The following is a 17755-nucleotide window of genomic DNA, read 5'->3' on the forward strand; positions in this document are numbered from 1 at the left end:
CGGTCCCCATACCTCACTGCCATAGAGTGCAATTGGTTCAATTACTGATTTGAAAATTTTGAGCCAAATGCTAATTGGGATTTCTATTTGGATTGATTTTTTGATGGCATAGAAAGCCCCCTCGACCCCCTCGACCCCCTCCCCCCCTCGACCCCCTCCCCCCCTCGACCCCTCTCCCCCCCCTCGACCCCCCTCTCCCCCCCTCCACCCCCTCCCCTCCGACCCCCCCTCGACCCCCCTCGTCCTCCCCTCGACCCCCCTCGTCCTCCCCTCGACCCCCCTCGTCCTCCCCTCGACCCCCCTCGTCCTCCCCTCGACCCCCCTCGACCCCCCTCGACCCCCCTCGTCCTCCCCTCGACCCCCCTCCTCCCACCGAGCCCCCTCGACCCCTTCTCCTCCTCCCCACCGACCCCCTCCTCCTCCCACCGAACCCGACCCCCTCGACCCCCCTCCCCCGACCCCCTCCACCTCCCACCCACCTCCCCTGTCCTCCTCCCACCGACCCCCTCCTCCCTGCTCCCCAGAGACGGGGGCTGCTGCACCACGGCTCCCGTTCTGCTCGGGCCACACTGGGAACTTTCAAACACTTGCCCCATCCACCGGGAGAGACCGGAACACTGGGACTTGGATCCTGTTGCCAGGGCCTCTTGTTCATAGGAAAAGGAGGATCCCATTCGGCGCCCCGAACCTGTTCCGACATTCTGTCAGACTATACGGGTCTGCACCTCAATTCCCTTTACCCGCGCCCCTCGAGCCACTGGTCACATCCTGATCTGGACTCTAACCGGGGGCCCCATCTGTGGAAACAATTCGTAGGAAGAATGGGAAAAATTACAGGGCTCTGGGGTAAGAGGGGGGAGCGGGACTAATTGGAGAGCTCTTCCAAGCAGCCGGCACAGGCACGATGGGCCGAATGGCCTCCTCCTGTATTCTATCATTCCACGATTCTATAAAACTCCCTAAACTGCTGATCCCCAGCCCCCTGCTGTTGCTTTAACCAGAATTCCAATGATTAGTTTTCTTTTCTGGATCTGATGATGGCTCCACGATCACACAGCTGCTCCAGGTGTTCCCATTTCCCCATTGTACAGCAGTGCTGATCCAGCCCAGCCCAATCCAGGCGTGACCTTCCTTGGTGAACATTGCCTATATCAGGAGGGGGGGTGTGTTTGCTGAACTCTAATTAAATTTCCCTGTTAACCCTTTTAACAGATTCTGTCAACCATGGTCGATACAACCCAGGAATTAAACCTCAGTTCCTCAGCGAGTGAGTGACCAGAACAAAAAAAAACTGGTCCAGGCTCCAGTACTGTCCCCAGCACAGCCCAGGTATTTAAATCCCCCCCCCACCCACCCACCCACCCCACCCCAGTCCAGGCTCCAGTACTATCCCCAACTCGGCCCAGGTATTTAAACACCCCCCCCACCCACCTACCCACCCCACCCCAGTCCAGGCTCCAGTACTGTCCCCAGCACAGCCCAGGTATTTAAATCCCCCCCCCCACCCACCCACCCACCCCACCCCAGTCCAGGCTCCAGTACTGTCCCCAGCACAGCCCAGGTATTTAAATCCCCCCCACCCACCCCACCCCAGTCCAGGCTCCAGTACCATCCCCAACTCGGCCCAGGTATTTAAACACCCCCCCACCCACCTCCCCACCCCACCCCAGTCCAGGCTCCAGTACTATCCCCAACTCGGCCCAGGTATTTAAACCCCCCCCCCACCCCAGTCCAGGCTCCAGTACCATCCCCAACTCGGCCCAGGTATTTAAACACCCCCCCACCCACCTACCCACCCCACCCCAGTCCAGGCTCCAGTACTATCCCCAACTCGGCCCAGGTATTTAAATCCCCCCCCCCCACCCACCCCACCCCAGTCCAGGCTCCAGTACTGTCCCCAGCACAGCCCAGGTATTTAAACCCCCCCCCACCCCAGTCCAGGCTCCAGTACTATCCCCAACTCGGCCCAGGTATTTAAACCCCCTCTCCCACCACCCACCCCACCCTGGATAGTGACAGACACCAAGAACAGACACTCAGACAGGGGCTGGATTGTGACAGACACCAGGATCAGGCCCATTACTTACTGTATCAGACTTTGCAGTGTTAAGGGACACAAGCTTGTACTTTCACTGATCAATAATGCTTTTGGGGAGGGCTAACAAGGAAAGGGAATACACATTAAATGGTAGGACACTGAGTAATGTAGAGGAACAAAGGGACCTTGGAGTGCATATCCACAGATCCCTGAAGGTAGCAGGCCAGGTAGATAAGGTGGTTAAGAAGGTATACGGAATGCTTACCTTTATTAGCCGTGGCATAGAATACAAGAGCAGGGGGGTTTATGCTTCAACTGTATAAAACACTAGTTAGGCCTCAGCTAGAGTACTGTGTGCAGTTCTGGTCACCACATTACAGGAAAGATGTGATTGCACTAGAGAGGGTACAGAGGAGATTTACAAGGATGTTGCTGGGAGTAGAGAATCTTAGCTATGAGGAAAGACTGGATAGGCTGCGTCTGTTTTCCTTGGAACAGAGGAGGCTGAGGGGAGACCTTATTGAGGTGTATAAAATTATGAGGGGCATAGATAAAGTGGATAGAAAGGACCTATTTCCCTTAGCAGAGGGGTCAAAAACCAGGGGGCACAGATTTAAAGTAATTGGTGGAAGGTTTAGAGGGGATTTGAGGGGAAATTTCTTCACCCAGAGGGTTGTGGGGGTCTGGAACTCTGCCTGAAAGGGTGGTAGAGGCAGGAACCCTCATCACATTTAAAAAGTACTTGGATGTGCATTTGGGATGCTGTAACCTGCAGGGCTACGGACCAAGAGCTGGGAAGTGAGATTAGGCTGGATAGCTCTTTGTTGGCCGGCGCGGACACGATGGGCCGAATGGCCTCCTTCCGTGCTGTAACTTTCTATGATTCTATATTGGGGCCGGTATAACTCCCTCCACCAGCCAGCAGCGGAGATTAAATCGCCTTGCGTCCCATTGGCCCCCCCGTGTCCCCGCCGCTGTTTCTAAGGGTGTGTATGGTAATTAAGCTCAAACTCTCAGTTGTCCCAGGCCTCTCGCACCAGCTCTCCACCAACCGGCTGCACGGACGTGGTGTCCGCCCAATGTGTTTCCGTGACATTCTGCTGTTGTCACTTCTCGGCCGTGGCTCAGTGGGCAGCACCCTCGCCTCTGAGTCAGAAGGTTGTGGGTTGACTGAGGGAGCGCGCGGCACTGTCGGAGGAGCCGTCTTTTGGACGAGATGTTAAACTGAGGCCCCGTCTGCTCTCTCAGGGACACAAAAGATCCCATGACACTATTTCGAAGAAGAGCAGGGGAGTTCTCCCTGGTGTCCTGGCCAATATTTATACCTCAATCACCATCACTAAAACAGATTCTCTGGTCATTATCACATTGCTGTTTGTGGGATCTTGCTGTGCGCGAAATGGCTGCGGTGTTGGCGGATCTGTGCCAGGTGTGGTACTGAGTTATACAGAACGGGGGGGTCCCAGGTGTACGATTCCTGCTCCACTCTCAGTGAGGGGATCGTGCTTAAACTGGTGACCCTGACTCCCAGCATCACCCAGCCTAAAGAAAGAAAGACTTGCATTTCTATAGCGCCTTTCATGACATCAGGAACTCCAAAAGCACTTTACAGCCAATGAAGTACTTTTGAAGTGTAGCCACTGTTGTAATGTAGGAAACGCGGCAGCCAATTTGCGCACAGCAAGCTCCCACAAACAGCAATGTGATCATGACCAGATCATCTGTTTTTAAGAGTTGAGGGATAAATATTGGCCAGGACATTGGGGATAACTCCCCTGCTCTTCTTCGAAATAGTCCATGGGATCTGTTACGTGCTCTACAGAGAGCAGACAGGGCCACGGTTTAACGTCTCATCTGAAAAACAGCACCACTGACAGTGCAGGAGTACTGCCCCTCCGACAGTGCGGCGCTCCCTCAGTACTGCCCCTCCGACAGTGCGGCGCTCCCTCAGTACTGCCCCTCCGACAGTGCGGCGCTCCCTCAGTACTGCCCCTCCGACAGTGCGGCGCTCCCTCAGTACTGCCCCTCCGACAGTGCGGCGCTCCCTCAGTACTGCCCCTCCGACAGTGCGGCGCTCCCTCAGTACTGCCCCTCCGACAGTGCGGCGCTCCCTCAGTACTGCCCCTCCGACAGTGCGGCGCTCCCTCAGTACTGCACTGGGAGTATCAGCCTGGATTTTGTGCTGAAGTCTCTGGAATGGAACTTGATCCTACGACCTTCTGGTTCAGAAACATAGAAACATAGAAGATAGGAGCAGGAGTAGGCCATTCAGCCCCTCGAGCCTGCTCCGCCATTCAATGCGATCATGGCTGATCATCCAAATTCAGTACCCGGTCCCTGCTTTCTCCCCATATCCCTTGATCCCTTTAGCCTTAAGAAATATATCCAACTCCTTCTTGAATATATTTAATGTATTGGCCTCTACTGCCTTCTGTGGTAGAGAATTCCACAGGTTCACCACTCTCTGGGTGAAGAAATTCCTCCTCATTTCTGTCCTAAATGGCTTACCCCTTATCCTTAGACTGTGACCCCTGGTTCTGGACTCCCCGACCCTCAGGAACATCCTTCCTGCATCTAGTCTGTCCAGTCCTGTCAGAATTTTATAAGTTTCAATGAGATCCCCTCTCATTCTTCTGAACTCCAGCGAGTATAAGCCCAATCGACCCAATCTCTCCTCATACATCATTCCTGCCATCCCAGGTATCAGCCTGGTGAATCTTTGCTGAACTCCTTCCATGGCAAGAACATCCTTCCTCAGATAAGGTGACCAAAACTGCACACAATACTGAAGATGTGGTCTCACCAAGGCCCTGTACAACTGCAGCAAGACATCCTTGTTCCTGTCCTCAAACCCTCTCGCCAAGAAGGCCAACATACCATTTGCCTTCTTAACCGCCTGCTGCACCTGCATGCTTACCTTCAGCGACTGGTGCAAAGAGCCAAGCGTGCTGCCCACTGAGCCATGCCTGACACCTTAGCTAGCACGAGTTTAAAAAAGCAGCCAGGGTTCCTGCTCCCAATCGTGTGAGTGTGAGTGTGAGTGTGAGTGTGAGTGTGAGTGTGAGTGTGAGTGTGAGTGTGAGTGTGAGTTGCAATGCCCTTCGCTGTGGTGAACAGGTGGCCTGGCTTCACTCACATGGCACGGCCCCTTTGCCGAGGTGCTGGTCGTGGAAAAGTACCATCAGTGGCTACGGTCAGCGGAGGAAAGGAGAGCTTGGTGTCGGCTGACCAACCACCATGGGTGCAGGACACCGGTCAGTTGCCGTGTCAGTCTTGAGGTTCAGACTCCAGTTACACTCCATCCAGTCAGATTCCTCGGCCGGTTTGTGAAACTTATGTAAATCTGTCAAACTCTTGCATTAATCAGATAGCAAAATACTGCGGATGCTGGAAATCCGAAATAACAATAGAAAACGCTGGAAAAACTCAGCAGGCCTGGCAACATCCGTGGAGAGAGAAACAGAGTCAATGTTTCAGGTCAAAACAGAACTGAGAAAGGCAGGAAATGAAAAGATTAAAAGGCAGTTTGGGGGCTGGGAAAGGGGGGAGGGGATGAAAGAAGAGACATTAAGAGATATTCAAGGAGAGACGAGATGGTAATAGGACAGGTAAAGAGACAAAGGATGGCTCTCGATGAAGTGTGAAATGCGCTGGCAGAGAGAGAGACCTCGGCCCCGATTATATTTATATTTTTTATCCACACCTTTGGTTTGTGCCTTTTCCTGTTTCTCTCTCTCTCTCCCACATGGCAGCTGTCTCTCTCTCTGCCAGCGCATTTCACACTTCATCCAGAGCCATTGTCTGTCTCTTTACCTGTCCTATTACCATCTCGTCTCACCTTGAATATCTCTTAATGTCTCTTCTTTCATCCCCTCCCCCATTTCCCAGCCCACAAACTGCCTTTTAATCTTTTCATTTCCTGTATTTTTTCCTCAGTTCTGAAGAAGGGTTTTGACCTGAAACATTGACTCTGTTTCTCTCTCCACGGATGTTGCCTGGCCTGCTGAGTATTTCCAGCGTTTTCTGTTGTTATCTTGCATTAATCAGTGTGTACAAGGCCCAGCTGCTTTCTCTGTCCCATTGTAAACCTGTCTGGTTCTAGTTCTCTAATCCTTTCTGCTCCTTCTCTCGTGCTGTTTAAGACCAGGTGTTGGCCCCTTTTGACCACATTGAACGTGGAGCTGAATGGGGCCAATGTTGGAGAGTTTGGCCATTTAATATTCTCTGTGAGGTGATCACATGTTAACTGTACCCGGCAATCCCTCCACTAACTTCAGAAAGAGGAGAAGATTTGTCTTTTGACCTTTTCACCTACAGGTGAGCTGCTCTGAAACCCAAGCAGGTGGCAAGTTAGACATTGCGGGTGAGCCACTCACCCTTTACAGGTAACCTCCCACCCCGTGGTGCGGTTTGGAGTCACATCTCCTGAACAGCCTTCCTGAGATGTTGGTTTTGCATCGTGCGAGGCTGGTCCTGGGCATGGCGAAGTGCAGGAGTGGTACTGTCCCGTTGGGCCAAGATGCTGGAGACAAGGTAGTTGTTCATGCCTGGTTAAATCCTGAGTTGAATCCTCTCACATATGCAAATGATGAGCAGGGATGGTAATAGGAAAATGAGGTTGGAACAGAATGGAGACGTGTTTGAACAGGTTGTGGGCACCTGGTGTTTGCAGGACTGGGCTTGGCGATGCATGTTGCATCGATATTATCTTACTGGCTGCAGGCACCAAACAATTACTGACTCTTCCAAACCCCTCGTCCTGCACAAGAGGCCGGGAACAGAAATGCTCCCAAGATGCAGAGCAGTACTTCGTATATTAAATATAAAATCTTTCCGAACTCCCATCAGCTTTGAGCTTTGTTCAGTTCCAGGGGAATTTGCAGAGAATCGAGACCAGGATCTTTCACCATTCCCCGAGACCATCTCTCTCTCGCTCTCTCTCTTTCTTTAACCCTTTTACACCCAGAATGATCCAGAAACTGTCCCAATAGCTCAGCAAATGTATCCAGTCGGTATCTGGACCAAACACACCAAAAGGGTTTCAGACCACCTGTGGTCATTAATGAGTCCACTAGTTTCAGTTAAATTAGGAGGTGAGGTTGTATCGACCAGGCTTGTAATCCCTCGAGTTTAGAAGATTATGGGTGATCTAATTGAGGTGTATAAAATCTGATAGGGTCGATAGGAGGAACTATTTCCTCTGGTGGGGGGGGGGGGGGGGGGGGGGGGGGGGGGGGGGGGGGGGGGGGGAGTCCAGAACAAGGGGGCAGAACCTTAAATTAGACCCAGACCGTTCAGGGGTGATGTCAGGAAGCACTTCTTCACACAAAGGGTGGGTGGGAATCTGGAACCCTCTCCCCCAAGCTGTGGAAGCTGGGGGTCAATTGGAACTTTCAAGATTAAAATGATAGATTTTTTTTGTTGAGTAAGGGTATCGAGGGATATGGAACCAAGACGGGGAGATGGAGTCGAGTTACAGATTAACCATGATCTCACTGAATGGTGGAGCAGGCTCGAGGGGTTGAATGAGCTCCTCCTGCTCCTATGAAGTTGGCTTTGATGGCCCTGGATGAAGGATTGGGAAACCAGACCGGATCCTCCTCTCCTGGGTCGCAATCCGGGTGCCACCTGCTTGGAATTGTGGGCGTGCGGTTGTAGGGTGAGGGTGGGGTGAAGATCCGATACCCCCAGTGATGGCCAGCCAACAGTCACCAGCCTCACAGACAAAGACTGGACACAGACTTGGATCTGTCGCAGTCCTCAACTACAGGAAAGGAGAAGAGAGATGCACAAAGCCAAGTTGGTTATCTGACCACTACTTGTTCAGTGATCTCTTCCACCACTGCTTTAACATCCTGCATTTTCTCACCTTTTGAAGTAACCTTTCGATCAGTGTTCACCCTCCGATCCTGCAACAACTTGTATTTCTACATCGGCCTGTCATGATCTTGGGACATCCCAAAGTGCTTTACAGCCAATGAAGCACTTTTTGAAGTGTGGTCACTGTTGTAATGTAGGAAACACGGCAGCCAATTTGCGCACAGCAAGCTCCCACAAACAGCAATGTGATAATGACCAGATAATCTCTCTTTCGTGATGTTGGTGGAGGGATAAATATTGTGGGAGAACTCGGCCGCTCTTCCTCAATAGTGCCATGGGGTCTTTACGATGAGAGGGCGCGTTTGGAAGGTGAGCTTGGCTGAATCAATTGGGTTTGAAATGGAGAGAGAGAGAAGGTGGCACAGAGGCATTGGTCCAGACAACAGAAGCTTTATCTCTGGTGTGGGAATGGGGGGAGTGAGGTGAGGCACAGGATTCCACGTCCTAGGCTCGCGGAACACCTCGCCTTCCCACAGCCAATCGGAAAGTGAACAGACTCCTCGTTACATAGAAACATAGAAGATAGGAGCAGGAGTAGGCCATTCGGCCCCTCGAGCCTGCTCCGCTATTTAAGCTGAATATAGGGAGTTAGGAGGTAAATTAAAAAATAGGACCTCAAAGGTAGTAATCTCATGATTGCTACCAGTGCCACGTGCTAGTCAGAGTAGAAATAGAAGGATATTTCAGATGAATACGTGCTAGAGGAATGGTGCCAGGGGGAGGGATTCAAATTCCTGGGACATTGGAACCGGTTCTGTGGGAGGTGGGACCAATACAAACCGGACGGTTTGCACCTGGGCAGGGCTGGGACTGATGTCCTAGGGGGACTGTTTGCTAGTGCTCTGGGGGAGGGTTTAAACTAAAATGGCAGGGGGTTGGGAACCTGAGCAGGGAGACAGAGGAAAGGGAAACGAGGATAAAAGCAAAAGATAGGAAGGAGAAAAACAAAAGTGGCAGTCAGAGAAATCAACGGTTTAAATCAAACATGGCCACAGTAAATAATAATTATAATAGGTCTAAGAGCGTTAAAAACACAAGCCTGAAGGGTTTGTGTCTTAATGCGAGGAGCATTCGTAATAAGATGGATGAATTAGCTGCGCAAATAGAGGTAAACGAATATGATTTGATTGGGATTACGGAAACATGGCTCCAGAGTGGCCAAGGCTGGGAACTCAACATCCAGGGGTATTTCAATATTCAGGAAAGATAGGCAAAAAGGAAAGGGAGGTGGGGTAGCATTGCTGGTTAAAGAAGGGATTAACACAATTGTAAGGAAGGATATTAGCTCTGCTGATGTGGAATCTGTATGGGTAGAACTGAGAAATACCAAGGGCAGAAAACATTAGTGGGAGTGGTATACAGACCTCCAAACAGTAATGCAGAGGTTGGGGATGGCATTAAAAGGGAAATTAGAGAAGCGTGCAATAAGGGCACAGCAGTCATCATGGGTGACTTTAATCTACATATAGATTGGGCTAACCAAATTAGTAACAATACTGTGGAGGTGGAATTCCTGGAGTGTTTACGCGATGGTTTCCTGGACCAATATGTCGAGGAACCAACCAGAGATCAGGTCATCTTAGACTGGGTATTATGTAATGAGAAAGGATTAATTAGCAATCATGTTGTACGAGGCCCCTTGGGTTGGAGCGATCATAATATGATAGAATTCTTCATTAAGATGGAGAATGAAGTAGTTGACTCAGAGACTAGGGTCCTGAATATAAATAAAGGAAACTACGATGGTCTGAGGCGCGAGTTGGGTAGGATTGATTGGGGAACGTTACTCAAAGGGTTGACTGTGGATAGGCAATGGCAAACATTCAAAGACCGCATGGATGAACCACAGAATTTGTTCATCCCAGTTTGGAATAAAAATAAAACAAAAAAGGTGACTCAACCGTGGCTAACAAGGGAAATTAGGGATAGCATAAGATCCAAGGAGAGGACATATAAATTGGCCAGAAAAAGCAGTAAACCTGAGGATTGGGGGCAGTTTAGGATTCAACAAAGGAGGACAAAGGGATTAATTAAGAAGGGGGAAAATAGAATATGAGAGTAAGCTTGCAGGGAACATAAAACTGACGGTAAAAGCTTTTATAGATATGTGAAGAGAAAAAGATAGGTGAAGTCAAGCATAGGTCCCTTGCAGTCAGAATCAGGGGAATTTATAATGAGGAACAAAGAAATGGCAGGCCAATTAAATGCATATTTTGGTTCTGTCTTCACAAAGGAGGACAGAAATAACCTCCCAGAGATGTCAGGGCACATAGGGTCTAATGAAAGGGAGGAACTGAAAGAAATCAGTATTTGTAGGGAAATGGTGTTAAGGAAATTGACGGGATTGAAGGCTGATAAATCCCCAGGGCCTGATAATCTACATCCTAGGGTACTTAAGGAAGTGGCCCTAGAAATAGTAGATGCATTGCTGGTCATCTTCCAACATTCGATGGAATCTGGAACAGTACCCATGGATTGGAGGGTAGCTAATGTTATCCCACTATTCAAAAGAGGTAGTCGAGAGAAAGCGGGGAATTACAGACCGGTAAGCCTGACATCAGTAGTGGGGAAAATGCTAGAGCCCATTATAAAAGATGTAATAGCAGAGCACTTGGAAAACAGGATCGGACAAAGTCAACATGGATTTACAAAAGGTAAATCGTGCTTGACTAATCTACTGGAATTTTTTGAGGATGTAACTGGTAAAATAGATAAGGGAGAACCAGTGGATGTGGTGTATTTGGACTTTCAAAAGGCTTTCGATATGGTCCCGCACAAGAGATTAGCGTGTAAAGTTAAGGCACATGGGATTGGGGGCAAGGTATTGACTTGGATAGAGAACTGGTTGGCAGACGGAAAGCAAAGAGTTGGAATAAACGGGTCTTTTTCCGGGTGCCGGGCAGTGACTAGTGGAGTACCGCAGGGATCGGTCCTAGGACCCCAGCTACTCACAATATATATTAATGATCTAGACAAGGGAACTAGATGTAATATCTCCAAATTTGCAGACGACACAAAGCTGGGTGGGCGTGTGCTGTGAGGAGGATGCCGAGAAACTCCAGGATGATTTGACACGTTGGGTGATTGGGCAGAAGCATGGCAGATGCAATATAACGTGGATAAATGCGAGGTTATCCACTTTGGTGGCAAAAACAAGAAGGCAGATTATTATCTGAATGGCAATAGATTGGGAGAAGGGGAAGTGCAACGAGACCTGGGTGTCCTTGTGCAGTAGTCGCTGAAGGTAAGCATGCAGGTGCAGCAGGCGGTTAAGAAGGCAAATGGTATGTTGGCCTTCGTAGCGAGAGGGTTTGAGTACAGGAACAAGGATGTCTTGCTGCAGTTGTACAGGGCCTTAGTGAGACCGCACCTTGAGTATTGTGTGCAGTTTTGGTCGCCTTATCTGAGGAAGGATGTCCTTGCCATGGAAGGAGTGCAGCGAAGATTCACCAGACTGATACCTGGGATGGTAGGAATAACGTATGAGGAGAGGTTGGGTCGATTGGGCTTATACTTGCTGGAGTTTAGAAGAATGAGAGGGGATCTCATTGAAACTTATAAAATTCTAACAGGACTGGACAGACTAGATGCAGGAAGGATGTTCCTGATGGTCAGGGAGTCCAGAACCAGGGGTCACAGTCTAAGGATAAGGGGTAAGCCATTTAGGACAGAAATTAGGAGGAATTTCTTCACCCAGAGAGTGGTGAACCTGTGGAATTCTCTACCACAGAAGGCAGTAGAGGCCAATTCATTAAATATATTCAAGAAGGAGTTGGATATATTTCTTAAGGCTAAAGGGATCAAGGGGTATGTGGAGAAAACCGGGACAGGGTACTGAATTTGGATGATCAGCCATGATCGCATTGAATGGCGGAGCAGGCTTGAGGGGCCGAATGGCCTACTCCTGCTCCTATCTTCTATGTTTCTATGTTAATGAGATCATGGCTGATCATCCAAATTCAGTACCCTGTCCCTGCTTTCTCCCCATATCCCTTGATCCCTTTAGCCTCAAGAAATATATCCAACTCCTTCTTGAATATATTTAATGAATTGGCCTCAACTGCCTTTCGTGGTGGAGAATTCCACAGGTTCACCACTCTCTGGGTGAAGAAATTCCTCCTCATCTCAGACCTAAATGTCTTACCCCTTACCTTAGACTGTGCCTACTGCTTCTGGACTCCCCCGCCATTGGGAACATCCTTCCTGCATCTGGTCTGTCTGGTCCTGTTAGAATTTTATAAGTTTCAATGAGATCCCCTCTCATTCTTTTAAACTCTAGCGAATATAAGCCTAATTGACCCAATCTCTCCTCATACATCATTCCTGCCATCCCAGGTATCAGTCTGGTGAATCTTCGCTGCACTCTCTCCATGGCAAGAACATCCTTCCTCAGATAAGGTGACCAAAACTGCACATAATACTCGAGGTGTGGTCTCACCAAGGCCCTGTACAACTGCAGCAAGACATCCGTGCTCCTGTATTCGAATCCTCTCGTTATGAAGGCCAACATACCATTTGCCTTCTTAACCACCTGCTGCACCTGCATGCTTACCTTCAGCGACTGATGCACAAGGACACCTAGGTCTCGTTGCACTTCCTGTTTTCCCAATCTATTGCCGTTCAGATAATAACCTGTCTTCCTGTTTTTGCCACCGAAGTGGATAACCTCGCATTTATCCACATTATACTGCATCTGCCATGCATCTGCCCAATCTCCCAACCTGTCCAAATCATCCTGGAGTTTCTCTGCATCCTCCTCACAGCACACACGCCCACCCAGCTTTGTGTCATCTGCAAACTTGGAGATATTACATCTAGTTCCCTCGTCTAGATCATTTATATATAATACTAGCTGGGGGAGCCCGGTGTTGCCGAGGCTTTTTCGAGGGCATGTTGTTGTTGGAAGAGAGAGAGCCCTCTCCCTCACACTCGCTCTCCCCCCCCTCCCTCACACTCGCTCTCCCCCCCCCCTCCCTCACACTCTCTCTCCCCCCTCTCCCTCACACTCTCTCTCCCCCTCTCCCTCACACACTCTCTCTCCCCCCCCTCTCACTCTCACACTCTCTCCCCCCCTCTCCCTCACACACTCTCTCTCCCCCCCCCCCCCCCCCTCTCCCTCACACTCTCCCTCCAGGCCCAACCGGACTAACCTCGGTAGCACCTGCTGGTGAACAAGGCGGGCCTTTGGACCCGGTTGGCAGACTCCCGTGTCAGATTGAGATCGGGGACAGCCGTTTAAAAAAAAAAAGAAAAAAAGCCAGAGCGGGCTCTCGCGGGCGGGCGGCGCATGCGTGGTCAGTGCGGGCGGCGCATGCGCGGGCGGCGCATGCGTGGTCAGTGCAAGCGGCGCATGCGCGGGCGGCGCATGTGCGGGCGGTGCATGCGCGGTCAGTGCGGGCGGCGCGAGGCGGCCCGCGGGGAGCAGGCAAGGGCGGCTTGGCGGCCGTTAGCGAGCGGGAAACTTCGGGCGGTCCGCCCGCGCTCCGTCCGCGACACCGTGAAACCTGAGAGGGGGAAGTAGAGAGAGACAGAGAGGGAAGAGGAGAAGGAGAGAGAGGGAAGAGGAGAGAGGGAAGAGGAGAAGGAGAGAGAGGGAAGAGGAGAGAGGGAAGAGGAGAAGGAGAGAGAGGGAAGAGGAGAAGGAGCGAGAGAGAGGGAAGAAAGAGAGAGAGAAATTTTTTGAGCTTCAGGCCCCGAGTCCCCCCTGCACGAGGGTGAGGAGGAGGGGGGGGGTTTGCTAAACACAATATAAAACTCAAATAAATTGTTAATTAATTCCCTAACACACAATTCAAATATTTACCTTACTTCCCTAACACACTGAAAGTGTGGGGAAAAAATCGTGAAAAATCAAGATGGCGGCCACTCACCTCTGTTCAGAAGGATAAGGCCCGCCCACACATGCACCGATTGGTCGACCGGTCAGGTCACCGAAGCGTAGGATTGGTCAATCGTCGAGTCACTCGACACTCAACTGTAGGAAGGAACCCGCTGTCCGATTGGTCGACCTCGACGTCACACGGTCGCTAATGAGATGCTAATGAGCGGAACGCTGAACGTTTTTGGGATACCGCGGGCGGGATTTTTGTCCGGCCAAAACGTAAATACGCCTATGACCGGTCCGGAATCGCAAGCTTTCTTTTGAGGCGACGCGCGCGTCGGTACGCTCTGTAACTTTCAAATGTATAGAGAACGGACAGACAGACAGACATCGGGACAGACAGACAGAAGAGCCGCTTTATATATATAGATAGATATTGTGAATAGGTGGGGTCCTAGCACCGATCCCTGCGGTACCCCACTAGTTACTGCCTGCCACTCGGAAAAAGACCCGTTTATTCCAACTCTTTGCTTCCTGTCTGCCAACCAGTGCTTTATCCAAGACAGTACCTTACTCCCAATCCCATGTGCTTTAACTTTGCACACTAATCTCTTATGCGGGACCTTATCGAAAGCCTTCTGAAAGTCCAAATACACCACATCCACTGGTTCTCCCTTATCTATTCTAGCAGTTACATCCTCAAAAAATTCCAGTAGATTAGTCCAGCATGAATTACCTTTTGTAAATCCATTTTGAGTTTGTCCGATCCTGTCACTGTTTTCCAAGTGCTCTGCTATTACATCTTTTATAATGGACTCTAGCATTTTCCCCACTACCGTTATAATTCCCCATTTTTTCTCTACCACCTTTTTTAAATAGTGGGGTTTCATTAGCTATCCTCCAATCCATGGGAACTGTTCCAGAGTCTATAGAATTTTGGAAGATGGCCAGCAATGCATCTACTATTTTTAGGGCCACTTCCTTAAGTACCCTAGGATGTAGATTATCAGGCCCTGGGGATTTATCGGCCTTCAATCCCGTCAATTTCCCTAACACCATTTCCTTACAAATAGTGATTTCGTTCAATTCCTCCCTCTCATTAGACCCTATGTTCCCCGACATCTCCTGGGAGGTTATTTGTGTCCTCCTTTGTGAAGACAGAACCAAAGTATGTATTTAATTGGCCTGCCATTTCTTTGTTCCCCATTATAAATTTCCCTGATTCTGACTGCAAGGGACCTACGCTTGACTTCACCAATCTTTTTCTTTTCACATATCTATAGAAGCTTTTACCGTCAGTTTTTATGTTCCCTGCAAGCTTACTCTCATAATCTATTTTCCCCCTCTTAATTAATCCCTTTGTCCTCCTTTGCTGAATCCTGAACTGCTCCCAATCCTCAGGTTTGCTGCGTTTTCTGGCCAAATTATATGTCCTCTCCTTGGATCTTATGCTATCCCTAATTTCCCTTGTTAGCCACGGTTGAGTCACCTTTTTTGTTTTATTTTTATTCCAAACTGGGATGAACAAATTCTGTAGTTCATCCATGCAACCTTTAAAAGTTTGCCATTGCCTATCCACTGTCAACCCTTTAAGTAACGTTCCCCAATCCATCCTAGCCAACTTGTGCCTCATACCATCGTAGTTTCCTTTATTTAAATTCAGGACCCTAGTCTCTGAGTCAACGACTTCACTCTCCATTTTAATGAAGAATTCTATCATATTAGGATCGCTCCTCCCCAAGGGGCCTCACACCACAAGATTGCTAATTAATCCTTTCTCATTACATAATACCCAGTCTAAGATGGCCTGATCTCTAGTTGGTTCCTTGACATATTGGTACAGGAAACCATCCTGTATACACTCTGGGAATTCATCCTCCACAGTATTGATTCTAATTTGGTTAGCCCAATCTATATGTAGATTAAAGTCATCCATGATAACTGCTGTGCCCTTATTGCACGCGTCTCTAATTTCCCATTTAATGCCATCCCCAACCTCAACATTACTGTTTGTGGTCTGTATACAACTCCCACTAATGTTTTCTGCCCCTTGGTATTTCTCAGCTCTACCCATACAGATTCCACATCATCAGAGCTAATATCCTTCCTTACTATTGTGTTAATCTCCTTTTTAACCAGCAATGCTACCCTTCCTTTTTCTTTTTTTCCTGTCCTTTCTGAATATTGAATACCCCTGGATGTTGAATTCCCAGTCTTGGTCACCCTATGTCTCCGTATTCCTAGTTATATCATATCTGTTTACCCATTGGGGTGATTCTTGATGACTGCAAGTCAAACCCCCTCAAACCCGCCACACCCCACCCACCCCCCAAGCTCCAATTTTTTTATGACCAATGAACAAGTGTTTTTAAAAAGCACAATATTTTTTAATGACCCGATGATTTGTCTGCCGGGTTTAGTTTCAGCAGTGTCTGGGAGATTAACCTTTAATTCCCAGAGACTCCAGCACAATCCTGGAGAGTTGGCACCCCAGTGAGGGGCGAGTTATAGATCGATGTGTTTGGGCAGGGTGAAGTTTGGGCGATATCTGTCTGTTGGCTCCTTGTCCAATCGGTCATTCTGTGTAACTAATCCCGAGCCTGGACTAACGATCCGGAGAACCTGATCTCAAATCGCACCGTGACCCTCGGAGTCAACATCCGACTGTTGAGCGGCCGCGTTCCTTCCAAGGTTGCCAAGGTTGCCTGATCTGCCACATTTAACGCAGAGAACTGCAACCGACAGAGAGAAGATTGCTAAATAAAACAGTTGGAAATGAAAGAGCGCAACAAAGGTTTAACTTTTAAAAATACAATAAAATCTGAGGGCCCGCTCAGACCTGGAGGCTGAGAACAGGTAGCGTTGCTTCAAAAGCTTGTCTCGGGTAAATAATTTATTCGTTCAAGGGATTTGGGCGTCGCCAGCAAGGCCGGCATTTATTGCCCAACCCTAATTGCCCGCGAGACGGAGGTGGTGAGCGCCTTGTACAACTGAGAGGCTTGTTAGGCCATTTCAGAGTCGACCACATTTGTGACTGTGTGAAATATGGCAATGCTGCTCCCTGATACAGACACAGACCCTGGGCTGACTCATTTTAGACACGGTCTCGGGGAGTTCCTCCAGTGACCGACGGACCTGTACTGAGCAGGAAAGGCCCAGGCTCCATCCCTGGCCTGTGCTGAGTCAGCTGATCTCATCCAGTGTGGTACTGAGCCCCACACAGAGCAGGAAGAGCCCATGCTCCATCCCTGGTGCGATGGGCCGAATGGCCTCTTTCTGTGCTGCAATATTCCCCGGTTCCGTGAATTTGCTGTTTTAAAAAAAAATTCGTCCATGGGATCTGGACGTCGCTGGCGAAGTCAGCATTTATTGTCCATCCCTAGTTGCCCTCGAGAAGATGGTGGTGAGCCGCCTTCTTGAACCTCTGCAGTCCGTGTGGTGAAGGTACTCCCACAGTGCTGTTAGGGAGGGAGTTCCAGGATTTTGACCCAGCGACGATGAAGGATCGGCGATATACTTCTAAGCCAGGATGGTGTGTGACTTGGAGGGGAACTTGGAGGTGGTGGTGTTCCCATGCGCCTGCTGCCCTTGTCCTTCTAGGTGGAAGAGGTCACTGGTTTGGGAGGTGCTGCCGAAGAAGTCTTGGCGAGTTGCTGCAGTGCATCTTGTAGATGGTACACACTGCAGCCACGGTGCGCCGGTGGTGGAGGGAGCGAATGTTTAAGGTGGTGGATGGGGTGCCAATCAAGCAGGCTGCTTTGCCCTGGATGGTGTCGAGCTTCTTGAGTGTTGTTGGAGCTGCACTCATCCAGGCAAGTAGAGAGTATTCCATCACACTCCTTACTTGTGCCTTGTAGATGGTGGAAAGGCTTTGGGGAGTCAGGAGGTGAGACACTCGCCACAGAATACCCAGCCTCTGACCTGCTCTTGTTGCCACAGTATTTATGTGGCTGGTCCAGTTAGGTTTCTGGTCAATGGTGACCCCCAGGATGTAGATGATGGAGGATTCGGCGATG

General features: G+C 49.7%; 1 protein-coding gene across 1 annotated transcript in view; it reads left to right on the plus strand.

The window, feature by feature from the left end:
* The window catches only part of LOC147115370 (tumor protein p63-regulated gene 1-like protein), a 39653-nt gene extending 38378 nt beyond the window's left edge, over nt 1–1275 (plus strand). Inside the window, exon 4 of the mRNA XM_085989559.1 lies at nt 1213–1275. Coding sequence (XP_085845685.1) covers nt 1213–1275 — 63 coding nt within the window. The remainder of the gene's footprint in view (nt 1–1212) is intronic.
* The last annotated feature ends 16480 nt before the right edge of the window (nt 1276–17755 follow it).

The sequence above is a fragment of the Somniosus microcephalus genome, chromosome 6 (genome assembly GCF_052327205.1).
Source record: "Somniosus microcephalus isolate GS21.2 chromosome 6, FLI_Smic_1.0, whole genome shotgun sequence".
In the NCBI taxonomy this organism is placed as follows: domain Eukaryota; kingdom Metazoa; phylum Chordata; class Chondrichthyes; order Squaliformes; family Somniosidae; genus Somniosus; species Somniosus microcephalus.